This window comes from Puma concolor, chromosome E1 (genome assembly GCF_028749965.1).
Source record: "Puma concolor isolate L17-30 chromosome E1, mPumCon1.1.hap2, whole genome shotgun sequence".
Lineage (NCBI taxonomy): Eukaryota > Metazoa > Chordata > Mammalia > Carnivora > Felidae > Puma > Puma concolor.
The window spans coordinates 20,137,110-20,163,871 of NC_141680.1; the positions used below are offsets into that span (position 1 = coordinate 20,137,110).

General features: G+C 53.1%; 1 protein-coding gene across 1 annotated transcript in view; it reads left to right on the forward strand.

Annotated features, from left to right (window-relative positions):
- RAB11FIP4 (RAB11 family interacting protein 4) overlaps window positions 1-26,762 on the forward strand; it is a 126,094-nt gene that overhangs the window by 43,932 nt on the left and 55,400 nt on the right. The window contains exon 3 of the mRNA XM_025916956.2: window positions 807-895. Within this exon, the coding sequence (XP_025772741.2) occupies window positions 807-895 (89 nt within the window). The remainder of the gene's footprint in view (window positions 1-806; window positions 896-26,762) is intronic.

The window sequence follows — 26,762 nt, forward strand, 5'->3', positions numbered from 1 at the left end:
AGGCAGACTTGTTCAAGCCTCCCTGCTGGCTCTGAAGAGAACACAGGTCTGCAAGACTTTCCTGCCATCTGTGAAGGAAGCCATGTTTTCCTGTCAGGATGAACCTTTTTCTGTGGGGCACCTGCGGCTCTGGGAGGGTGGGAAGGAAGCAGGAATCACTTCCTTGGAGGTGAGGGCTGACAGGAAGTGAGCTGAGAGGTTGGGAGGGGCTGCACGCGGCCCCCACAAAGCCTTCCTCAGCGTGGACTGTAGGACCGCCATTGACTGGGCCTGTCATGTGCCCACGCCAGGTGCTTTGTGGGTTTGACCTCCTTTGTCTGAAAAGATATGGGGGCATTTGCTCAGGAACCACGGAGGGAGGCCATCTGTGTGACGCAGTCTGCAGGACGCGGAGCCATGCTGAGGGTGACCCTGTCCTAGATGTCCTGGAGTTTACAGGGCCGTCGAAGGCCTCGACCGCAGGGGAGTGTGTGCATTTGGAGTGTCTGTGAACCGGGCAGGGAGTACTGTCTCGTGTCCCTTCCTCCAGAGAGGCCTCCTTGATTTCTCTTTGCCCCTGGCCTGCCCTCTGCATTTGGGAGTCTCTCTGTTGTGTGTTCTCTGTTGGGGTCAGTGCGTCTCAGCTCCACCGGCAGAGCCCGGGACCAGCCTCTCCAGGGCTTGGCGTGCCATCTCTGCCTTTGAAGGATCAGCTGGGCTCTTGGACACTTGGGCCACCTGCCCCCCACAGCCCTTCCTGCCCTAGGCCCGTGGATCAGAAGCAAAGCTGCTGAGGTTCTGACCCTGCGCTGTCTGTCCGTCTGCAGGGTGCGAGGAGCTGCTGAAAGATGTGCTGTCCGTGGAGAGCGCAGGGACGCTGCCCTGCACGCCCGAGATCCCAGACTGTGCGGAGCAGGTAAGAAGGGGGAGGCCCGAGGCCTCCCGTGAGAGGGTGGAGGAGCCTCCCGAGGCGCTGCCTTGGCCTTTATGATCTTTTTGCTTCTGCTCCACCCTGTTGGTGTCTGGGACGCCCCAGGGCCTCCCCTTTCGAGGACACGTTGGCTTCAAAGTCAAGAAATAGTTTTTGGAACCTGAGCAGCCAGGCCCCTTGCGAGCCACGGCAAAGAGGGTAGGGACTGGGGGGTCCTCACGAAGCACTTGGCTCCCCCTCTCTGGTTCCAGGGAGCAACTGAGTCAAACAGGGGAAACGACAGACTTGAGGTCAACACCAGGCAGGACTGCATTTTGTTTTTCTTTTCTCCTCTGCCCTTAACCCACGGAGCCAACTGGTTCCTGTGTGGTTTTCCCCAAACAACAAGCCCCACCGGGTCCTCGGTCCGCCAGTTCTCCAACGCCAAGCAGGCGTCTAGCGGTTCCGTTCCGTTCCAGAGTTAGTGCAGACCCCAAGGGTCACGGACGCAGTCCCACGAGCCTGCCCCACCGTGGGGCAGCTACAGATGGGGTGCCCAGGCTGCCTGCACTTGTGCTGGCTGGGGTCCCCACAACCCCCCTCGGGTTCAGTAATTCACTGGAACAAGTCACAGAACCCAGGGACACACCGTACTGGCGACTATCAGTTTATTACAAAGGACACGACTCAGGAAGAGCCTAATGGGACAGGTGCAAAGGCAAAGCGTGACGGGGGCCGGGGGTCGGTGAGGCGATCGCATGCCGTCTCCAGACCCACCGGCTTCCCCGCACATGTGTGCGTTCAGCAATCGGAAACTCTCGGAACTTCGAAAACCTGACGTGCAGCCTGGGATGGGGGGATGGGCGAGCCGGGTGTTCCCACCTTCTAATCACACTTGGGTCTTTCTGGTGGCCAGACCCATCCCGAGGCTCTCTAGGGGCCCCCCGGTGTCACCTCCTCGGCAGGAACGCAGCCATGTCGGGAAGGGGTTCCCTATGCGTGACTAAAGGCACTCCCGTCACTCAGGAAGTCCTGACGGCCTGAGGAACTCTGCGCCCGAGGTGGGGCACACACCACAGCCCTCATGGCTGTTTTCCTTTATCCGTGCCCAGCGGTGTGTTTGTTATAAAGCTTCGGAACTCTCGTTCCAAACACTTGTGGCTACACCCTACAGACAGACACAGTTTAAGATGCGTATATTGACAGGCTCCAAGGGCCCTTCTGGCTGAGACACCCCAGGGCTGGAGGACGATTCGCTCGGTTTGTCATCCAGGCCAGCTCCAATACCTTCTCTCCGCCTCTGGTTGGTGAACTCCCCCAAACAGAAGTACTTTCCAGAGCTGAAGGAGATCCAGGACCCCAGAGGTCACTTAGGCCGGGTGGTGGGGTCAGGATGGGGACTGGATGAGCGGGAGTCCACACAGAGGGCTGTATCGCTGAGGGAGGCCAGCAGAATGATATTGGAGAAGCCAACGCTCAAAGGCGGCAGAAGCCAGAGCCAGGCATGGGGTGCGGGGCCGGGGCCCCCAACACGGAAGCCAGGTGGCTGGCCTCCAGGGTGCTGTGCCCAAAATGAGGGCCCCCCCAGGGATGAGTGCAGAGAGCTGGGCTCCAGGCCTGCCTTGACAGGCCCAGTGGATGTGGGGTGAATATGTATTTGAGCCCAGCTAATGGGATATGGGCCAGGATCAGGGCAGAGGACTCCTCATGTGGGACAAACACGGAGCGTCCCCAGGGTTTTGGGGTGGACCCCTCGTGGAGAGCTGAGCAGGAAGCAAGGTGAGGAGGAAGGCTGTGGGGTCACCCAGGACTGGGTCCACACCCCACTTGGGCCACTGACTGGATATGCACACCGGACAAGCCGCTCTCAATCCCTCTGCGCCTCAGTTTCCTCAGCTGTAAACAGGGCTGGGCACGCCGGTCTAAAGGACCTGAGGAAATACGAATTTTCTTATTAGCGAGTACATGAGAGCTGCCTTCCTCCCGTGCCGCGTCGTGGAGGTCAGCACGAGAACGTGGTGCTCATCAGCTTTACCCTCGGACACTGGTGTTTCGGTAGCCTGTCAAAATGGAGGCCTGCCCACGAGGAGCTAGGGGGCAGGGGGTAGCCGCAGCCAGGCTCCCCACCAGGGTCACCCGGCAGGCCCTATCCCCGCAGCCACGGGCTGCTCGCCTGGCCCCCATGCGTGGCCGTCCACGCTTCCAGAAGAAAAGGTGGGAAACAGACACGGAAGCGCTGGGCTCCAGGAGGATGCTCTGCTTTTAAACAACACTATTTTCCAGAATAAAAAGAGGTTAGAGAAAAGCGAGAAGCACATGCCAGTCGAACCTCAGCAGCCCCAGTACCCCTCATCTTCTCTCTCTCAGGACCTTGCCTGCGTATGTGTTTTTATTCCCCTGTGTTTAAGCCCCTCCGGGGGGATCGCTTCATGCCCTGCATGTGGGTCTGGCTCTTTCAGGTGGCTCAGTTAGGCGGGACCCTGGGGAGGTGGAGACTGATCACTGCACACACTGCTCAGCCTTGTTCTGGAGCATCCAGTGGGGCAGCTCGGTTGACCCAGGGTCTGTTCCTTACCATGGACTCCTGAGTGCTGGGAGGTGGGAGGCAGGGGGGAACAGGTCAAAGTCCAGCCTGCTGGGCCTGTGGGCTCCTGCAGGGACAGGCTGTGAAGGCCCGGAGGCCCCGGGTCCCCGTGACGTGAATGAATCCACTTTCTGGCTCAGCTTCCTCTAATGTGCGGCTCTGGGCTCCCTTCGGCTAAAGGCCCACAGCTCCTCAGGTCGGGGGAGCAGAGGGCGCCAGCCTGGGCAGATCTTAATCCGGTGGACCAGGCCCTCAGCACCCTGCTGTGTCCCAGCTGTCCCCTAGGGGTCAGCTTGAGACTGACAACAGCCTGGTCACTCAGGCTTCCAAAGTGCTGCCGGAGACGAAAGCGTAAGGGTGGTTTGGGGACCACGTAGGGATGACACGCTGATGGGACACCCTGGGGTGGAGACCTCTGACATCACCACTTGATGAGGGCCATCGTTAAAATGGTGAGACACTTTAGTGTTGCTGGTGGCCATAGGCACCCCGCACATGAAACTCTGGCCACTGGCTGTCACCGCCATGGCTCCCAGCCTGCTGTGCAGACTTCTGGGCCATGTGAGTCCCTCCTGGGTGGGTGCCACCTGTGCTGCATCAGTTCTGGAACTTACCGAATGTCACCCTGTGTCCTCAGAGCCTGCGACACTGGGGCATCCAAAAGCGTCCCTGAGGCCTTAGTAAACCCAACGGTTGAGCGAGTTTCCCAGTGCAGGGGGATGTGAATTTGGTCAGGGGATGCTGGGTGTCCCTGGTGTCCATGGATGAGTGTCCCTGGGTTAGGGTCTTAGGAAGCACCCTGGGAATCCCTCCCAAGGCTGGCCCGCTCAGTGGGCTGGCCCTTGTCCTCTTTTCTTTACAGCCCTCCATCTATATAGCACAGGGGTCTCCGTGGGGAGAGGGCATGGGCAGGTGTGGAGAGCCCCACTGCGGGCCCGAGAGGCAAGGGGATGGTGCCGTGGAAGCTGACCCCACAAATGCTGTGAGATCCGGGGCCCTTGGTCATTCTCCTTTGTGGGCCAATTAATAGGGAACCCCATAAAATGAATAGGGCATCAAGCCACCTGCTTCTCCTGTGAAACTGCCATCTCAGTGAATGATGTCACCAGCCAGCCAGCCCCCAGGCCGGAAAATCATTGCTGCCGCCCCCACATCCAGCCGGCCTCGAGTCCCCTGATCCCCGCTTGTTGCCTTGTCCTTCTCCCCCTGCTGCCTACAGCTCTCTTCACCATCCCCAGCCTTTCTAGACCCTTAGCCCGGTGCCTCAGGATCTTCCCTAAGGGGCTGCTCTCTCACTCCCTTCTGGGACCCCTCATCACCAAAGGGATAAAACCAAGTCCCACCTCCTTCTGCAGCCTCGCCACCCCGAAATCGGTGACAGCCAACTCTTCCTCATTCTATGAAAAGGCTGAGTTCTCTCTTGCGTCCCAGACTTTGTGTAAGTTTTGTCTTTCTCCAGGGATGTCCTCGCACCCGCTGTCCCTGGGCTAACTTCTGCTCAGCATTAAGACTTACACTTCCTTCAGGAAGCCTCCCCTGGTTCCCTCTGCTCCAGCCTGGAGGAGGACCTGCCCTGAACTTCGTTGAGGCCCTGGGCCTTAACCTCAGCCTCCAGGGTGGCTCCAAGTCCCCTCCATAGTGACACCATTTTCACCCTGTGGTGACAGGACTCAAGCTGACCCTGTCTCCATATCCAGCACACCCGTATTCATGCTGCATAGAATGTTCTGTAAGTATTTCTAGGATTAGAAATCTAAAAATGGGGGGCGCCTGGGTGGCGCAGTCGGTTAAGCGTCCGACTTCAGCCAGGTCGCGATCTCGCGGTCCGTGAGTTCGAGCCCCGCGTCGGGCTCTGGGCAGATGGCTCAGAGCCTGGAGCCTGTTTCCGATTCTGTGTCTCCCTCTCTCTCTGCCCCTCCCCCGTTCATGCTCTGTCTCTCTCTGTCCCCAAAATAAATAAACGTTGAAAAAAAAAAAAAAAAGAAATCTAAAAATGGAATTGCTGTATCAAAGAGTGTGCAGACCCTATTTATTTTTTATTTTTTGGCTAAATGGCACTTTCGCCCTCTCTCTCTCTTTCTCTCTCTCTCTCTTTAAATAGGCTCTACCCCCAACATGGAGCTCAAACTAACCACCCCAAGATCAAGAACCCCTTTGTTCTACTGCCTAAGCCAGCCAGGCACCAACATTTCTTTCTTTTTTTTTTAAGAAATGCGTCCAAAGTTTTCTTCTAAAAAGGCAATAGTGATGTATCATCTGACCGGATGTGAGAGTGTCCATTTCCTCACCCCTTTGCCAACCCTGGAAGGTCTCCACCTACCTGCCAGTCTCCCCTCCACTCCTCCCTTCCCTCCTCCGCTCACCAGCCTGATGGAGGGAGACTCCCCCTTGCTTTGTTTGCATTGCCATTTATCTACTAGTGAGGTAGACCGTGTGTCCTGTTCACTGGCCCTTTGGATTTCTTCTTTGGGGAGTTACCTGTTCATAGTCTTTGCTCATTTTCCTTTGGGTTGTCTTTCCCTTATTGATTTATAAGACATCTAAATATATTCTGTCAATCTTTATGCATTTTGCTTGTACTTTAATCTTGGGTTTGGTGTCTTTTATTGCACAGAATTTTAAAATTCTCACGTGATCATTACAGTCCTTTTATGCCGTTCACATGTCATGCCTTCTTTATCTCAAAGCTCTAAACGTATCCCCCTATATATTTTTTTTTCCGATACTTTTAGACAAAACGTGTTTATGCTTAGCTCTTTGATCCACCTGCAGACTATTTTTGCTTTTGATAAGGGTATAGTCATCCGGCATCATTATTTTCAAAATGTTGCCAGCCGTTCAAGCTCCTACTATCGGATAGTCTCTCTTTCCCCACTCATTTGAAATTTCACCCCTTTCTCGTATGCTAAATTTCCTTATAAACACGGATTTCCTTCTGGACTCTGGTCTGTTGTATTGATCTATTTGTCTACCTATTTCTAAGCCAAAACCAGTTCAGCTACTCTCGCTTTATAGTTTGATATCTATAGAGGCAGTCTCCTTCGTCCTTCTTTATTTAAAAACATTTTTTTTGTTATGCTCACGTATTTTCTCTTTGAGAATATTCTTTTTTGTCAAAACCTGTTAAAAATCCTGCTAGAGATTTTGTTTGAAATTTATACATCACATGAAGGGAATTGGCTTCTTTACAATATTGAATTCTCTCATCCAGGAACATAATATATCTCTTCATTTATTCTGGCTTTCTTTTACGCCAGGACTTCAGAATAGTTTTATTTCTCAAATACATTCTGTGTGTTTCTTCGTAGGGTGACTATATTTTCGAGTCCCTATTGCTGTTATGTGTAGAATCCTTTTGCTGCGACATTTCCTAATTGGTTATGTCTGTTGTATAGGATAGCTTTTGACTTGGGGTGTTGATCTTGTCATGACAACCTTACTAAACCCCCTTATTAGCTCTAGTAGGTCACTCATATGCTATTTTCTAACCTTCACTCGATATACTCATGTAGCTATATGACTTTCCTGCATAAATTTATTTTTTTTTAATTGTTTAAATGTTTATTTATTTTTGAGAGAGAGAGAGAGGAGCCCACAAGCCCAAGTGGGGGAGGGACAGAAAGAATGGGAGACACAGAATCCGAAGCAGGCTCCAGGTTCCGAGCTGTCAGCCCAGAGCCCGACACGGGGCTCAAATCCATGAACCGTGAGATCATGACCTGAGCTGAAGTTGGATGCTTAACAGACGGAGCCACCCAGGTGCCCCGACTCTGTATAAATTTAAATAGCAACTTATTATTTCGTCACAAGAAGACAGCCACATTTTTTTTTAACCAGTTCCTCATTGTTAGCATATATGTACATATATATTAATGGAATTTGGGGGGTTAACAAAAGCAGTGTAACCATCATTCTTGTAGCTAAGTGGTTCCCCATGACCGCAATCATTGCTTTAGAGTAAGTCTGAGGTTGGCATCCTACAGTTCCTGTGGGCCAAACGTAGCCGCCTGTTTTTATAAATAAAGTTTTATTGGAACACATTCATCCCTGTTTGCTCACCTCTTGCCTGTGGCTGCTTTCACATTACAGTGGCAGAGTTGGGTGGCTACCGCAAAGCCTACACTATTTCCTATCTGCCCTTTACAGAAAAAGTTTGCCAACCTTTTGGATAAATCCTGCTAAGTGGAAACTATTTTATCAAAAGGATGCACATCTTAAAATTTCTAATACAACCGCCAAATTCCTTTCCAGAAGATGTCTCATTTACTCTCCCATCAGGATTGTACCCTTTTGGTACGGGGTGTTAAAGGATTTCTCAAGTCTTTTTAATTTGAGAGGCTGAAAAAATTAGGATTGCTCTTTTGAATTAAATATGGTTGAACTTGGGGCCCCTGGCTGGCTCAGTCAGTAGAACATGTGACTCTTGATCTCAGGATCGCAAACCCTGCGATAAGCATAGTGATTGCTTAAAAAATAAATAAAATGAAATACGGTTGAACTTCTTAAATTACATTTATTGGTCATTAGGAGTCCTTTGCTCATTAACTGCCTGCCCACATTCTTCACCCTAGTTTCTTTGGATGTATTAATATTCATTGATTTAGAAAAACTAGAAATATTAAATTTTCTTTTCTTTTTCTTTTTCTATTTTTTTAAATGTTTATTTATTTATTTATTTATTTATTTATTTGTGAGAGAGAGAGAGAGAGCAAGCAGGGGAGGGACAGAGAGAGAGGGAGACACAGAATTGGAAATAGGATCCAGGCTCTGAGCTGTCAGCCCAGAGCCCGACATGGGGCTCAGACCCACAAATCATGAGATCGTGACCTGAGGCGAAGTCGGACGCTTAACCGACTGAGCCACCCAGGTGCCCCTCTTTTTCTTTTTTTTAAGTTTATTTACTTATTTTTTTTTTAATTTTTTTTTCAACGTTTATTTATTTTTGGGATAGAGAGAGACAGAGCATGAACGGGGGAGGGGCAGAGAGAGAGGGAGACACAGAATCGGAAACAGGCTCCAGGCTCCGAGCCATCAGCCCAGAGCCCGACGCGGGGCTCGAACCCACGGACCGCGAGATCGTGACCTGGCTGAAGTCGGGCGCTTAACCGACTGCGCCACCCAGGCGCCCCTTTATTTACTTATTTTGAGAGAGACAGAGACAGCACAAGGGGGGTGAGGCAGAAAGAGAGGGAGAGAGAAACCCAAGCAGGCTCCGTGCTGTCAGCTTAGAGCCCCATGTCGGGCTGGAACTCAGGAAACGTGAGACCATGACCTGAGCTGAAACCGAGAGTCGGATGCTCAACCGACCGAGCCACCCAGGTGCCCCAGGTATGTTACATTTTTTGACATACATTACAAATATTTTTTCAGCTTGTCATTTGTTTTTAACTTTGTTTATGACAGCAAGTTTATAATTCTTTTATAGCCAACTCATCAATCTCTTCCGTTATGGCTTTGGCTTTTGGTGTGGTGCTTAGAAAGGCTTTCCTGCCCAAGACCGTGGAACTAGTCTATCTCATCTTTATTTTGTGTATTCGGTCTTTATATTTACAGCTTTGATCCATGGAATTAATGTTGATGTCTAGAGTGAGGTAGGGATGCGCTTTCCTTTTTTCTCCTCTGCCCCTCCCCCTCCCCCCTGCCCACCTCACCCCCCACCCTGGGAACCAGAAGCTCTTTCAGGGTTACGCAGCAGCCCTCCCCGATGGCAAAACAAATGGGGTTTGCTGGGCATCCAGGCTCCAGGCCTGGGCCCAAACAGGCCCTTCTGCTCATATTCAGAAGGAGCTCTGCCCAACTGCCACCCTCCCCCCCCCCCCCCCCCCCCCACCGTCTTGCCAGGACAGCTTTTAACAATCTGCCCTGTGCTTCTGTCTGGAACTGGCCCAGGGAGCTTATGGCCTGCAGGTCCACGCATATTGTTGCCTAACTTCATCCCTCCTAGAGCGAGTGTTCCTAAAACCGCTTGTGACAATGGCACTTGTAGAGTCTAAAAACGCTTTTTCTGACAAACGACGCTCTGATTCAGCTGTGCTGCTGGGGGTGTGGGTGGTGGTATCCTGTGTGCCGATGACTGGTGAGGCGAGAGGGTGTCTAACTCAGCGGGCTCAGCGAGGGGCCCGGCTTCGTCCTTTCTGCTGAATATGGCCACAGTATTTCTCTATGTTCGATACCTCCCTCCTCTTGAAGGAAAGAATAATCCTCTTGTCCCAAGCCTCCTAGTTTGTGTCAGAATGAAAGATCTTTGGGTCGCATCTCGGGGGAATAACTGAACTCTGATGAAAATGGAAGTGGCTGGGGCAGAAGCAGAGCAGATGCTGACGGGCCTTTCATTTGTCCCCCACGCCCCGTCCTGGTGTGCCCTGGATGGCCTGTCCCCCACCTTCTGTCCCCAACCGTCCCTGCCCTAAGAAGGCTGGGCTGAGCCAGCCACCAGCACTGGCTTCTCCGGGCAGTCGTGTGTTCCACCTCCTTCCTGCTCCCTCCCCTCCCCCTTATTGATCAAGTTCACGCTCACCTTCAGAACCTGGACTCACGGAGTTAGCACCTGAGCAAACTTTGGAGCGTGGCCACTTACATCTCATCTTGAAAGGGTTTTGTTTATTACCCTGTAAGATATTAACCAATTTTGCATCTAACTTTGCGGTTTACTGTCAGCATTATTTCTTTCACTGACTATGCACACCTGGATCTCACCCGTTCTCCTTGAAAGCAGCTGGCTGCCCCAACATGCTGGGTCCCTCATTAATGAGTTAAGTAAATTTTTGACACAGGTAATTGTGGGAAAACACAAACGCGCACAATCACATAAGGACGGATGTTAGTTCTCAGAAGCAGCCCAGTCCGAACTAGGGGTTCTCAACTCCGGCTACACATTGGATCCGTGTCGGGTGCTTTCAAAAGATACTGATGCCTAGGCCCCCACCTCCAGGAGATTCTGACTTAATTCACCTGAGGAGGGGTCCTCTTGTTTATTTTTAAAAGTTCCCCAAGTAGTGTCTGGGAGGCTCAGTCGATTAAGCATCTGACTCTTGATTTCGGCTCAGGTCATGATCTCACAGTTCATGGGTTCGAGCCCCGAGTCGGGCTCTGTGCTGATGGTGCATAGCCTGCTCAAGATTCTCTCTCTCCCTCTCTCTGTTCCTTCCCTGCTCGCTTGTGCACTTTCTTTCTCTCTCAAAAAAATAAACATTAACAAAAAAAGTTCCCCAAGTAATTCTAACACACACCCAAAGCTGAAAAGTAAATGTCTACACTGGGAGTTCTCAAACTTTGCCACGTATTTTAATTGCCTGGGAGCTTTTAAGATTCTGGATACCCAGGCTGTCCCTCAGACCTGTCAACCCAGAATCTCTAGGGTCTTGTCTTTTTAAAAGCTCCTCAGGGGGCACCTGGGTGGCTCAGTTGTCCAACTTTGGCTTGGGTCATGATCTTGTGGCTCGTGAGTTCGAGCCCCGTGTCAGGCTCAGTGCTGACAGCTCAGAGCCTGGAGCCTGCTTCAGATTCTTTGTCCCTCTCTGTCTCTCCGTTTCGAATAAATAAACGTTAAAAAATAAAAATAAAAAAATAAAAGCTCCCAGACGATTCCATGAAGCCGTGACCCTGTAACATGCTGGTTCATACTGGGACAATGGACACTGGAGCAGCATGTGGGTTCAAGAAATATCAGCTGCCCTTTGACTGGTGTGGGATTGCAGGGCCCTGCTCCGAGGTGGCCGCCCTCCGTAGAACCGGGCTGCCCGATGCTCAGGCGCAGGGAGGGAGCATTCTTGGGGTCCAGTGAGCCATGACGCTGCTTTTCCAGAGAGAGGCCCTGCAAGGGCCCGTGGGGCCTCTGGGTCAGCCAGGCCGGGATGTTCCCTGTGTCGGAGCTGAAACAGGAATCGTATTAGACGTTCCTCACCTGCGGCCCAACGTAGAAACCTTCTGAGAGCTCAGGCTTCCGCTACAGAAGCTACAAATTTACTTTTCCTCCAACGTTTTACCTTGAAAGTTGTCAACTCCAGGAAAGACGTAAGAGTCGTGCAATTGAATACCCATTTATCCGGCTCCCAACGCTTGCTTTTTCTGTGTTTGTGTGCCTGTATATCCTTTATTTATTTGTTGGTGGACCATCTGAAAGTTCATGGCAGGGGAGCCCGGGTGGCTCAGTCAGTTAAGTGTCTGACTCTCGGTCTCAGCTCAGGACTTAATCTCAGGGTCATGAGTTCAAGCTCTGTGTTGGGCTCCATGTTGGGCTCTGTGCCAGGCATCAAGCCTACTTAAAAAAAAAAGTTAGTTGCAGGCCTTATGACACTTCATCCCTAAATACTTGACCATATTCCTAAGAGCAACGATGTCCTCTGACATAACCACAATACGGTTCTCACTTGTGAGGAGTTGAACATGGAGGCGATATATTATTTAATATAAATTCTATATTCAAGTTTTCCCAATATTTTTGGAACTTTTTTTAATTTAAAAATTTTTAATGTTTATTCATTTTTGAGAGACAGAGTGTGAGCGGATGAGGGGCAGAGAGAGAGGGAGACACAGAATCTGAAGCAGGTTCTGGGCTCTGAGCCGTCAGCACGGAGCCTGATGCGGGGCTTGAACCACGAACTGTGAGATCATGACCTGAGCCAAAGTCAGACACTTAACCGATTGAGCCACCCAGGTGCCCCATAACTTTCCTTTTTGATCTCAGGTGCAATCTAACATCACATGTTATATTAGTTGTCATGTCTCTTTAGTCTCCATTCATCTAGAATAGCTCACCAGCCTTTTTTTTTTTTTTTCACCCTTAATGACATTGACATTTTTGATGAGTTCAAGCCAGTTGTTCCAGAGAATGCACTCAATTTGTATTTGCCCATATTGATCATCTAGCCCTTTGGGGTAGTGCAATTTAAATCCAAATTAAAATGGGGGTGGAGGGGAGCCTGGATGGCCCAGTTGGTTAAGTGTCAAACTTCGGCTCAGGTCACGGTCTCACGGCTCGTGGGTTCGAGCCCCATGTCGGGCTCTTTGCTGTCAGTGCAGAGCCCGCTTTGGATCCTCTGTCCCCCTCTCTCTGCCCCTCCCCCGCTCATGCTCTCTCTCTCTCTCTCTCTCTCTCTCTGTCTCAAAAATAAACATTAAAATAAAATGGGGTAGAGGGTGGGGAGTTCTACTGGGTTTGTTTTTCTGCTCCATATGCATTTAAAGTGCCCATTGTTGGTGCCTACTCAACGGGCCTCAGTATTCCCAGTGGTAAAGCAGCCAGCAAGTGGGGTGTGGGGATAGTAGGGGAGCACCGTGAGGCACCTGTCCCCAGAATCGGGAGAAGGCTGCCGCCCTGGTGCCGTGGGAACATGCCATGGGCCACGAGGGTGTCTCTGCAGCTCACGACGAACCTTGGCACCCGGCCCCAGAGTGCAGCATGAGGAGACGGGGGGGTCCTTGCTCTATGGCAGTGGCCACATCTCCGTCCTCTCTGGGCTGGTGTCCCCAGCAGTGAGATAAGGGCGTCAGAGTAGGCGTCGTGTTCTCTTGGAGGGCTGACGTCAGGAGAAAACTATAAAATGGGGCCGGTGGGAGAACTGCATGGGCCTCCTGGGGACTACGTGGGCTAACGTGGGGAAGACACCTGAGCCTCTGGGATGCTGTGCATGGCATCTCTCAAGGCACCCAGGCCTGACGAGCCCTGAGCGCCATCTTCCTGGGATCCCAACTGCAGCGCAGGAATCAGGGAAAACCTCATCAAACATTAAAACGCATCATTCACATGCGTTTGAAAGATAAGAAGGAGGACTTTTATGTTTGTTTATTTATTTATTTTGAGAGAGAGAGAGAGAGAGAGAGTACAAGCAGGGGAGGGGCAGAGAAAGAGAGAATCCCAAGCAAACCCTGCACTGTCAGCGCAGAGCCCGACGCGGGACTCAAACCCACAAACCGTGAGATCACGTCCTGAGCCAACACTGAGAATCGGACGCTCAACCGGCTGCGCCACCCAGGCGCCCCAAGAAGGAAGTTTTAAAATAGTTGTCTTTGACAGGTTGCTCTTTTGAGTCCTGCTCCTGTAACCAGCTCGGGTCCCCCGGCCTCTAGAGTGTGGCCACTTTATATAAGGTATCACTATTATTGCTGTTTTATGATAATAAAATAAAAGCGATGTCCATTTTCTTAACAAAACTGGCCTTGGCTGGGGAGGGAGAGAAACAGGGAAATTGGACCCTGGGTGGCTGGGGCCAGGGAGGGGCTCCCCGGGCAGGAATCTGTGGACGACATGATTTCACCTCTTCCCACGGCTGGCCTCAAGGAGGCTTGGTTCAAGCCCCCTTTGTCTGGGGGCTGCCCTACCTTGCAGGAGCCCTTTAGGCCAGATCCTTACCAGGCACGGCTAATCCTCGCCCGGGCTGCTCTGAACCCCGGGACAAGCTCAGGGTTGAGTCAGGAGGGCTGAACGCGCATTCCACTTGCCCACTTTCTCTGTGTGTCCTTGGGCAAGTCGCTTCACGTCTCTGAGGCTTCTTCATGTCCACAGGTGTAACATCAAGGGAGTCATGCCTCACTCACACAAGAAATCATGTTGCTAAGGGTCCTGACGTAAATGAGGCCCTCAGTAAGTGGTAGGGTTGTTTTTTTTTTTTTTTTTTTTTCAGTTTATTTAGAGAGAGAGAGAGAGAGAGAGACAGCGTGAGTGGAGTACAGGGTAGCAGAGCGCAAGGGAGAGAGAGAGAATCCCTAGCAGGCTCCACACTGCCAGAGCAGAGCCCGACGTGGGGCTCGAACTCGTGAACCCACGAGCCCCTGACCTGAGCCGAAACCAAGAGTCGGACGCTTAACCAACTGAGCCACCCGGGTGCCCCGGTAAGGGGTAGCTTTGATTGTCTTCTCAGTGTGGCTCCGATCCCTGAGGGGAATTCTGGAGAGCACAGGTGACATCTCCTTCCCTTCCCTCCCCTCTCCCAAAGGCACCAACTGTACCCACACACGGTGTCCTCCTGGGATGGTGGGTGACGTGACCCTGCTCTGACAAAGAGCGCTCCTCTGCCTGAGCCCTGGGTCCCAGGCCCTCTTGGCTGCTGGAGGACGAGCGCCCGCGGCCCCAGCCCTGGTGTTGCCACTTGCGTGCAGCGGATGTAATATCATGATGCCCACCTGAGCCCATCACCCCTTTCCTCAAAGCTCTCTGCACCCACTTTCTCATCTCTGTTTCCGCTCCCCCTCTCAACCCTGTCTTGGCCCCTCTTTTCATGGTCACCAGGGTTTCTGCCTTGTCCAGTCCGAGGGTGGGTTCTCATTCTCGTTTTATGGGAACTCTCAGCAGGACCTGGTCCGGATGACCTCCCCCTTCTCGAGACTTCTCCCCTTCGCTCCACGGGCTCCCTCCTACCTGTCCGTCTGTTCCTCCTCAGTCACCTTTGCGGGCTTCACGCCCTCTGGCTCCAGTTAGGTGGTGGTGGTCCCAGGTCTGGGTCCTCAGCCCTCTGCTCGTGCTCACCTACACCCACTCCTGGTCCCGGGGCTCTAAATGCAAGGTTACCCGCCAGCTCCCGGCGGTATGTCCCCACTGTCTTTGCCTTTGGCTCCAGACTCCTGTATGCAGTCATGTCTGACACTAAAACCCTTGTGCCTGCTCTGCTCTCTCCGCCCCAACGGCTCCCCCCCACCATCAGCAAATGCCATCCTGATGCTCAGACCAAGGGCTGGTTAATTTCTTTTTTTATTTCTTCTTTCCTTTTTTTAAAAAGTTTTTTTTTTGTTTTTGAGACAGAGGGCAAGTGGGAGAGGAACAAAGAGAGAGGGAAAACACAGAATCAGAAGCAGGCTCCAGCTCTGAGCTGGCAGCACAGAGCCTGATGCGGGGCTCGAACTCATGAACTGCAAGATCATGACCTGAACTGAAGTCAGACGCTTAAACAACTGAGCCACCAGGCGCCCCCACGGCTGGTTAATTTCTTACTGCTCATCATCTTAGAATAAAATCCTAAACCCCGATGTCTCCCTACGGCCGACGCGCTTTCAATGTTGCCTGAAATCTTTGGCTGCGTCTTTCCCGTCTTCCCCCTGATCCTGGCTTTCCAGCCAAATCTTTGTATAGCTGCGCTCACATCCTGTGAGTTTCAGCAAGAAAAGTCACCTCCTCAGAGAAGCCTTCCCTGACCACGCATCTCAAGGAACCCCCTCCACACCCTGTCCTTGCCGCCATCCAAACATCTGTTTATTTCCTTTAGAGCCTGTGCCACTGTTTGCCGCCATTTAGTTGTTGATGTGTGTCTTTTTAAAAAAATTTTTTAAGGTTTATTTATTTCTGAGAGATAGAGACAAGTGTGAGTGGGAGAGGGGCAGAAAGAGGGAGACACAGAATTAGAAGCAGGCTCCAGGGTCTGAGCGTTCAGCACAGAGCCTGATGCGGGGCTCGAACCCACAAACCGTGAGTGAGATCACGACCTGAGCCGAAGTCGGACGCTTAACCGGCTGAGCCACCCAGGCGCCCCTATGTGTGTCTTGTCTGTGTCCCCCATGTTCGGTCCGTGGGTGGAGGACTTTGCCTGTCTCTTCCCCGCCGAGCCTGCCTCGTGGAGCACAGCGCCTGGCTCGGAGAGGCCGGCGTGCATGCGGGCTGCACAGGTGGATGGATGAACCCCAGCTGTGCCAGGGAGGGATGGAGTGGGCATCCTCCCACCTGGGAGCACTTGGGGGACGTCCCCTCCAGCTCGAAGGCTGTAAAGTCACGCTGTGCCTCTGTGCTTTGGGGGGCTCAGACAGGAGCCGAAAGGGAGGTGACTGGTTGCTCTGACTCCGTCCCTGAGCTCCGATGCTTTGATGCGAGCAGGAACCGCTTGGGGGACTTAACAAAACACAGCCTCCGATTCTGCGCCTTCTATCTGCATCCGGGTGGTGGTGGCTGCTGGTCGGGGATCACACAGGCAGCGCCTTTGGTGACTCGCGGGTCCTCCCCTCGAAAGAGCTCTGAGGGTCCCTGCCTCGCCTCCTCCCTCCTCCCCGCACTCTCCGCCAGCAGCTGGTCTTTCTAGCCGTCACTGTCACCTCCGCGTGTGGTGAGGCCCGCCGGCTTTCTGTCTCCGCACGCCTGCTACCGTGACAGACGAGACAGATTCTCTGCCAGAAATTGTGCTCAGCCACTAGCTCCCACCACGCCTCTGTTTCCTCTCTGCACTCTCCTCGAGGCAGACTCCTTGGGGATGCTGAGTCCGCCTGAGGTCACCAGTGCAGGATGCGACAGCTGACCTGCCTGAGAATTGGGAGACACTGCAGAGTGCCTTCTGAGCTCTGGTTTGGGGAACAGGCACGTATGGGCCCACCTGACCGGCCCTGGAGATAAAAGTTAACTTACACTTGGGGAGCACATGGGCTTTGGGCTCTGAAGCCCTGGATTTGAACCCTGACCCTGTCACTTCGACTTACACCACTTGTAACTGATGTCTTCTTCGTAGGGTTGTTGTGAGTTTTATGTTTTGTTTTCTGAGTTTTTTAAGCCCAACATAGGGCTCGAACTCACAACTCCCGGATCAAGAGTCACACGCTCTACTGACTGAGCCAGCCAGACGCCCCGTAGGGTTATTGTTAAGATGAAAAATGAGAATCCTTGGAAGACAGAACAGTGCCTAGAAAATGCTGGAGTCTCTCAATTCCCAGTGCATAGATTGGGAGTCATGTCTCATAGTCTGAATACCTTTTGCCCCAGGGTTGCTGACAGGGAGCTGACCAGTGATGTTAAGGTCCCAGCCCTCCTTCACACCAGCATCCCATAAACAGATTCTGTACTAGGAGGCAATTCAGGCCCTGGGGGCATTCCCAGGAATTGGGCCCACACTGGGTCCTGTGTCCGACCTTGTTCCAAAGAAGGGAGGGCCTGGCTGCCAAGAAAATCATGCCTGCAGAGCCTGAGGGTAAATGCCCAAACATGCTTTTTTGTGTTTATTTTTCCCCCCAAATTCTATTTAAATTCTAGTTAGTTAACATATAGTGTAATACTGGGGTCAGGAGTAGAATGTAGTGCTTCGTCACTTACATACGACACACAGTGCTCGTTCAAACATTTTATAAGAGACAGAAATAGCTGTTCCCATCCTGATCGTTGCCGCATACACTCCACCAGGGCAAAGAAAATGACGGGAATTAATATGACACAGCATAAAGTGTGATTCTTGAGATAGAAATGCTCTATGGGCTCTGTGGATGCATTGGGAGTCCCAGGCTGGTTGACAATTCTCCCCAGGCCTCTTTGATGATCAGCACAGGGCGGATGGGTAGGAGGAGCACTGAACAAGTCCCTGCCTCTGTGCCTTGCCAAGCCCCTGCTTTGTACACACTCCCGGTAACTAGTTGGCCAGAGAGGGCCCCTCTGACCACAGGGGCAGGGAAGTTAAGCATCTTCTCAACTTTGATGCTGTGACTTTACCTCCAGAGCTCATTTCTGAACAGTTGCCTTTACCCCAGCTGGCCTGGTCTTCTTCCTGTGCTGTGACAGAATATTCTTGCTCCCCTCAAGAGAATTTTTAATCCGGGCTGAAAGGATCCCTGGAGATGGGTGGGAGGGCCAACACCCAGGCCAGGCATGTAAGGACCTTAATCTGCTGGGGTGAATATCAGTGAATATCAGCCGATACGCGTGAGATCCAGGGAGAGTGCCATCCTGAATTTACAGGCAGAAGTTCGGCCCAGTGATAAGGGAGAAAGTCTTCCTGAGGACATGCTAACCCCCCTTCCTTTAGATTTTCCGTTCCTGGTGTGGAGTTCCTTGTGAGATAACACTGTTTCATCTTACCCTTCTTAGAAAAACCTCTTCACGGACATACGGTTTGTTTTTATTCCCTTGGCTCAGGGTAAGGCAACCCTAAACAGAGTATGTCTTCAACTTCCTTCAAACTGCTGTTAGAAACCTTACCCAATTTGCCGTCTTCTTGTACCCTTTAATCCAAAACATTCTTTTGAGGATTTTTGCACGGGGGGGGGGGGGGGGGGGGGGAAGTCTCCCTGATGAAAGGATTTTCTTCTATCGTCAGATGATAAGAGTTGTTGTAGAACTCGCTGCTGTCCCTTTCTCGTTTTGGTAGTTAGGAAATTTAGAGCTGATGGTGAGTCGAGAACTTTTTCCATTTCATGATTTACTTCCTTTTTCTGTATGGTTTATTTTTGTTGTATCAGTTCGAGTGGAATGTCTTTGATTACAAATAACTTGACAGACATCAGCAAAAACAAGTTCAGCTTTCGTAAGGGGCGACTGACTGGCAGACAGTCTGTCCTTCCCTGTCCTACCTGCTGCTCCCTTGCAAGGTAGTCAATAAATTTCTATCTCTTTAAAAAAAAAAAAAAAACAAAGTGAGAAGTGACCGTTTGGAATCATTATTCCAAGGAGGGAGAAGGAACTTTTGAAACAAAAGGAGGGACTACTGAGCTAGGGACAAAGCTCTGACCGATAGATCAGATCGGCAAGCGTCTCAAGGGTGGGGCAGGAGGAATAAACTAAGCTGGAAGGAACCGGCGTGGGGCAGTGTGCGTCGGGGGGGGGGGGGGGGGGGGGTGGACAGTGCCTAGTGCCTTCGGAGCAGGTCAGGAATGTTTCAGCCTGAGGCCAGCGGTGCTAGGGAGGGCTGTTAGGAAGGGGCTGTGAGTGGGCTCGGCCAGGACGGACCAAAGGGCACAGACCTGGGGGAAGAAGAGAAGCCTGATCTGAATTCGGCTAACCAGCATTGTGTCCTGGTTGGTGGTAGAGACCATCAGTTCACGGGCCAACCATGGGAATTTTGGAGGGTGGGACGTGCTGGTTCCCAGGTTTCCCTAAGTCTGGACTGCCCTGTCCAGGGATGGGGACCAGCCTCATGGACTGCTCTGCCCTGCCCAGTCCTGGGCCTGATCGGGTTACTTGGTTGTGTTTGTTGACTGGCTGGATGAGGGCCTTCCTGGAATCAGGAGCTCGCCTCTCTGGCAGGTGCAGAAACACACAGGCCATGCTCCCACACCTCCTTGAGGGCTCCCCAGCTCCGGGCCACAACCTTCTCCCCTCCCTGAGGAGCTCCTAGCTCCGCACCTCCTCCCTGTCCTGCCTTCACCCCAGTCCCCTTGCTGGTGGGGGAAGGAGGCGGCGGGACCACCCTTGCAGTCCCCTAGACGAGAACGTGAAGTCCCCAGGGCAGATGACAGAAGGCAGCAGCCCTGGGGCGGGGGTGCTGGGCAGGGCAGGGCCCCTTTCTGCCCTTTCTGGGCGGGGCCTGACCTCCCGCAGGTGAACTCTGGCTGCCTGGACCCGCTCAGCTGGCCTTTTTCTGTTCCTCTGCCTGTGCCCTCCCCACTCTCTCTGCTTCTCTACCTGTGTGTCTCTTTCCAGCTCTGTCCCTCTGTCTCCCTTTATCTCTGTCTCCGCTTCTTTCTATCAAGCCTCTGTCTCCCTCTCTGCCTGCCCCCACCCCCGCCCCCTCCGTCCTTGTCTCTCTCCATCCCAGATCTCCCTGGCCTCCTGCTATTTCCAGTCCAGCCTAGGGGTTCTTCCAGTTGGACCCGCGTCCCAGCAAGAGCCCGACACAGGGCTGGGTGGGGGAGGGACAGATGCAGTGTCAACTGAGCACGGGCACTTGACCTGTCTAATCCCTTGTCACCATATCACCCCATTCTGCCCACTTAGACTAACCCTGCCAGGTAGGTACTGTTATACCCATTTCACTGATGAGGAAGCTGAGGCTCAGACCGCAGTGAAGCCTCTTGCCCAAGGTCTCAGGCCCACGGTGTGCAGGGTTCGAATCTATACCTGTCCGACCTCAGATAGCCAGCTCTGTGTCCCCTTTCCCTGAGGCTTCGCTGGTCTCCCAGGTGTCTCCTCTCTGCCCTTCCCCCAGCCCGGGAGAAAAGACCAGAAGGACTCATTTGCCCTGAGGGATTTGCATAGTTTCAGAGGTAACTCTGCCCTTCCCCCAGCCTGGGAGAAAAGACCAGAAGGACTCATTTGCCCTGAGGGATTTGCATAGTTTCAGAGGTTACTCGTCGGGAGCATCCCCTTGCTGGAGGACCATCTTTTATCCAAAAGTATAAAAGTCAGCATTCCCTATGCAAGAGTGAGGCCGGGCCTGGGGAGAGAAAGTGGAAGAATTACCCAGCCCATTCCTACTAGCTTTTGGAGCCTGAGCATGGGCTCTGATCTGGGCGCAGAGGGGCTTAAAATCGAAGTTTTGGTTGGGTGCAGGAGATGGGTGGCACAGAGCCCCCCCCCCCGCCCCCCCCCCCCCCAGTGTGAGGCTGTGCCTGGGGGCATTAAAACGTGTTCCTCAGAAAGGGGCTTTCCTGCAAGGGAGTCCCAGAAATGCTTCCAGGAAGATGTCTCGGCTCCTCCACTGCAGGGCTCCTGGGAGCCTTTAAAATGCTCCTGTGTGCCTCTGAGACCCCCAGCAGGGAGGTGTAGGCAGTTTGACAAATTTCTTTGCTCTTGGAACCCATCATCTTTGTTACAGAAATGTAACTGGTTCTGTGGGTTTCCCAGGGTGTCGTATGAAATGTGAAACATCCTTGTGAGGTAGCTGCCACTTCTTCCCCAGAGGAAGCAGAGTGTGGCCGTGTGGTAACAGTGTAGGGTTTGGTCGGCAACTAGCACCCAGAGACGAAAAAGCTTGTGGCCACATACACAGTCATGTGTGAGTCTGGCCCTCTGTCTACTAGCTGGGGTCATTGTGCTACACAACTTCAAGGGGAACTATTCTCATTATAGTCCACGGGAATGGCAATCTGGAAGTTGTACAGTGCACAACCTGTACAGCTGAACGTGACAGTCCTGATCCTATCCTTCATCATGATTGTCTGATTGTTACAACAGATTGTTGACTTCCTGTCTCCTATCTGACACCTCTGTATCTCCTGCACCCTTCCTCTGGGTCACCTCTCCAGTCCTACCCTCCTCCAAGTCCAGGTGAGACTTTGGGCAAGTCATATACCTCTCAGAACCTCAGCTTCCTTGTCTGTGAGATGGGCACGATTCTGGTGCCCTCCTCAGGCTCATTGTGAGGATTCAAGGAGATAAAGTAGAAGCCCTTGGCATTCATCAGGATGTGTTGGAGCCTAACAGCGAAACAGAGCTCTAGAAACGTTGGTGGCTATAAATATTACTACTCCCCTTCTATTTTCTGGCAAAGAACCATTAATTTCTTGGAACTCTTCATTTTCTCTTGCTTGCAATGACTGGCAGTGGCAGGTGGCTTTCTCCCTGGGACTGTTTTTTTTCACAGAAACAAAATTGTGTGTATGTTTTTTTATCACTTCGCAGGAGTTATCACACATAACTAGCAAAGAACAACACTGCTGTGAAAACTGGCCGGGTCACATGCTAGGCCCCCAGCTCCCCACCCCAGCCCCTCACCCAAGACCCCCTACACACAGCCTCCTAACCCATGGTCCCCCTACCCACATACCCCCCTCCAGACTCCCGCTGCCCATGGACACCCCCCCATCCCTAGACCCCATCATCCATGGACCTCCACCTCCTGTGGACCCTACCCACTGCCCCCCATCTCATACAGATCTCCCACCAAGTTCACAGCCCCCACTACCCACACCCCCACCCACCAATCTGATAATTACCTTAAAGCCATTTGCCACAGAGGAGCAGGTGCACAGGTGAGACAGAAAAGCCCTCCCCCCACCCCCACGTGAGCTTGAGCCTGGCCTTTGGCTCAGATCATCCCGCTGTCCATAGTTCCATCCTCCCTGCAGACCCCGCAGCAGGTCCCTAAAAGTGCACCTAAAGATAAGGACTACCGCCAGCGGGCCAAGCACTGCTGTAAGCCAAATGGTCAAACACAAATAAATGGGGGCAGGACTCCTCAGAGTTTAATATGCTAAGGACCTCAGGTCCTTTAATATCCTCAGGACCGCAAAGAGGGTGACAGGACTTGGCCGAGGAACCCTTTCTTCCCCTCGGGAACGTGCTACAGGACCTGCTGTTAGCATTCTAGATGGTGTGGTCCACAGATGTCTCCCGGGGGCCTGTTACAACTACAGAATCTGGGGCCGAAAGACCTCCTGAACCAGGATCGACATTCCAACAAGATCCCCCGTGACTCACTCACATGCTCCGTAGAGTCTGAGCCACACTCTTGCAGGTCACCGGGTCCTGACAGAGGCTGCACATTGGACTCGCCTGGGAAACTTTAAAAAACACTGATGCCTGCATCCAGATTTCCTTGGTCTGAAGTTTGGCCTTGACAGGGGGAGTTTGAAAAGCTCCTCTGGTGGTTTGAACTGCAGAGAGGTTTGGGAATCACTGCTCTCCGCCTTGCTACCGGGCCAATAGGCTATTTTCTTGCTTGTGTTTGTGAGCAAGGCTTGGTGAGAGGAAGGCGGAAGGTTAGGGTGGCTGCTGGCCAGCGCATGGATGGATGGACGTCAGATAGCGTCAGGAGTGTCTGCTTGGGACGCGCAGGGCAGCCTTTGGGCCTAGAAACCGCCCCAGGGAGGCACAAGGACAACAAGGTCCTGTCCCAAGGTCCCAGAGCTGGCGGGTTGCAAAGCCCGACCCAGGACTTACTTTCCTGACACCAACAGCCCGTCGGTGTCTGGGCTCTTAGAGTGGCCCCCTCCACACCGTCTCCTGGAAAATTCCCCTTCCTAAACCTACATGTCAGCCTGGGTCCTCACACCCAAACCTCAGCTGGGGTCTGATCGGTAGGCCGCCTCTGCTCCTGGCCGCTGGCCCAGGATTCCAACAAACTGTCCCTGAAGCCAGTAAAGCTTAATCCACCAAAGCCGGGAGGCATTAACACATTGTAACCAGCCCAGCTCCATTCCATTCTGTAATCAACACCCGCTGGGAGGCAGCTCAGTTTAACCGAGAGCCAGGGATCCGGCCTGCTGTGTGTGAGCCCCAGCCCTGCCACCAGTCCGCTGTGCTGCCTTACTCTGAGCCTTCAGCCTCTCTGGGCCTTGGTTCCCCGATCTGTAAAACTGGCCACAACAGCACTCCCTGTTCAGGCCCGTGAGCGGACTGAGTAGGTAAGGAGGTGACGGAGTGCCCAGCTGTGCCTGGCATGTGACGGGCTCTACGTCACAGTTCACTGGGGTTGCAGGGGACTCAGCATCAAGTGACATGGACCCAGGATGCCCAGGTTCTCAGCTGGCCCAGGCATAGGACACCCTGAACCCACCCCCCCCCCACCCGGGGGCCGGACCTCTCCACTCGATGCCAGACACGCAGGCTCAGTTGTTGTCCCGGTGTTTGGTGGCTGTGGGACACCTGTTCTGTCGCTATGGGGATCCCCAGCCTTCCTGGGCCCCTCGAGCGGCCGAAGTTGGCTACGCTGGGTGGCACTCTCCACACTGCCGCGTGGGCCCCCTCATGACAGACAGCGGTTATTGTCATGGTTGTTTTATTTTTATCGCTTCCTCTGGGAGCCCAGAATCAAAGGAAAACATCAGCTCCGCTGCCTGGTTACAGAGAGCAGAGAAGCAGGGTGTGTGGGTGAGTGGATCTTCTTAGCCAGCCCCCCAGCCTCCCCCCCACCACTGACCCAGGCTCAGAATTCCAGTGTCAGAGCGCAGAGCCCATGGAGACTGGTGCAACACTTCCATCTTATAGATCAGGAGACTGAGGCCACACAGGGTCGAGGGCTTTTCCAAGGGTGAGTCAGCACCAGGCTGTCCCCCGCTTCCCCGCCCGCCCCCTCTCCCCCGGCTCCTGGGTACTGCTGGGACTGCTGTCGCCAGGAACCAGGAACCGGTGAGGGTGGTGCTGAGAGCCCTCACGCTCAGCCAGTGTTTCTCTGGGAAACGCAGATTCCCGGGCCCCGCTGACCAACTCCGCAGCTGGGGTGGACCCAGGGATCTGCACCCTTGGCAAGCTCGCCTGATCAGGGTTCTGGAATCACAGCTGTGGACTGTCCCCAGAGTCCCAAAGCCCCAGACCCGTGCTCTGGGCTTCTCTCCTCTCCTGCGTCCGAATTCGCCATTCGAGTAATCCTGGCCCCTGACAGATCTGCTTTCTGGAAAAGCCTTTTTGTCTGGCGTAGTTAAACCACAGTGGGTCCCCAGTGAAGGGGACGAAGGTGGTGCCCTGTCATGGACAAGTACACTCACCCAGACCCAGGCAGCCTGGGATGGAATCCCACCTCTGCCACTTCTAATTGTGTGCCCTCTGCCCATCGCTGCACCTGAAGGACGAGGACGGTGATGTCTCCCCCCTGGGCGTTGCGACGATTAATGAAGCACTCGGGTTAGTAACTAGCACACGCTAAGGTCTATACAAATGTTTGCTATTATTATGCCCATTTTACAGGCTGAGAGAATTATGTTTAGGGAGGTCGAGAAACTTTCCCCGGACCACGCAGCCCCTAGGTAGCAAGGTTGGTTGGGTTTGTTACCCTCGCCCCTCACAGTCCCTGCCTGGGTGACCACAGCTTTCCCATGCCTGCGGCCAGCCACCTGCAGCTTGGCCAGTGGACTGAGGATTGGCCGGAAAGACCCTCCCCACCCCCCACCCCCAGTCACTCATGGGGCCATTCACGCACTCTGGGGTTAGGATAAATCCCCACTTCTGTTAGCCAAGAGGGCAAGAAACCAGATGGCCATGAAGGGCCACAGCAGCCCAGCTTCCCTTTGCCCCGAAAGTCCCTCAGAGGGGACAAAAGCTGCTGGGGACACTGCCACCCTCAAGCTAGAAAGCTCCATTTTTGTCATGCCAGCGTGCCTTTATTTGAATGAAAAGGAAACAAAAAGCTTATTTTCATTTCCTGGAAGAAATTACACTTAAGATCTCTGCAGTTTGGTCTAAGAGAATGTTGTCGGACATTAGCTCTCCGGGTCCTGGTGCTAAAGCAGGTCACTTCCTGGTCTGTGGAAGAGAGTGAAGGCCAGGTGTCCTTCAACCGGCTGGCCCCGGCTGTCTGTCCGGAAGCTGTGTTTCTCCCAGGACTCCCCGCCCCACCCCAGCCCCCAGCTCTTTCTCTTTCTGGAGGTTCTTTGAGCGGCTGTAATGGAATTGGAAGGTTTTCCCAGCTTGGGCTGACGTGCACCCTCACAATGGGCTCTGTTCTACCTCTCTTTGCTCGTGGCTCTGAGGACTGAAGAAGGGAGAGAGGCCATCCAGCCAGGGAGGGCCTGGCAGGCACCAGGCGCCCCCTTCCTGCTGCCACCCCGCCCCCCCCCACCCCCCCCCCCAGTGGCCTGGGGAAAGGCGGCCGCATTACCGGCCTTTTCTGTTCTTTGATCCCTGCCGGGATAGAATCTGCCCTGAGCGGTCAGAGCCCGACCAGCTCTCGGGGCCCATTCTAATGAAGGTAACTGAATGCCAGGCAGCTGAAACTGGCCCTTTGCAAAACAGCAAGGGGAGGGCTGCCCTTGAGGGCAGAGCGTGCAGCAATTGTTCGCCCTAGCCTGGTATTAAAGACGGGCTGGACCCTGGCAGCCCCAGGGACGGAGGGGCCCAGGAAGGGGAAGGGGACAGAGAGTAGGTTTATTTGGGGTGAGCCGGGCTGGCTCGGTGCTTTCAGCGGTTGGAAAGACAAACAGTGATAGATTTGGGTCACAAGGGGGTGGGTGGAAGAAGAGATGGTCAGATTAACTGGGATTCTGATGCCAAGCAGCCGGGGCTCAGGACTCTGGGCTCTGGACTCTGGACTTGGGACCCTTCAGATCAGAGCTTCTCTCTCCCTCCTCTCATCCTCCCTCCCCACTCTGCCCAGAAACCCACAGCTGCAAAGCTGCCCTTGGGCAGACACCTGTCTCCTCTGACCAGGCCTCCTTTCCCCAGTCTTGGGAGGCCTGTGGCAGAGCTGGAATGCAAGCCTGCATCGAGATCCTGGCTCCGAATGTCTTTGGGCCGGTTCATCTTTTTGAGACTCAACCTTCTCATCTGTGAAATGGGAAGAGTCGTGCATACTTGGAGTCGTGCATAGAGATCCCAGAGGCCTGAGGCTTTTACAACGTGTGCAGTCATCTTTAAGGTCAAAGATCTCCATGTGTCTTATTTTGGCAAATTTCACAAAACGCAACGGCCATGTGAACCCACTGGCAGGGCCCCCCTCAAGCACGTAAGTTGAAGCTTCATTAGCCTCACGGATAATCCACGGATAATGGGTTGGCTACCTGATAGGTCTGTGAAGGATTAAACGAGGTAATATTTGTAAAGCTCCCAGAACAGTGCCTGGCACAGAGTAAGCCCCTCATAAGTGTTCGCTTTTATTATTACCGCTCAGGGACGTCATGAGCGTTAGACAGAGGCGGTGTTAAGCTTGTAGCCCCAAGCACCGCGCTGGCAGACCCTGTGCACCTGATACCCTCGTTTGTTAGCTCACTCAATAGCTGGTGCTTACATTGGGCCAGGTGCTG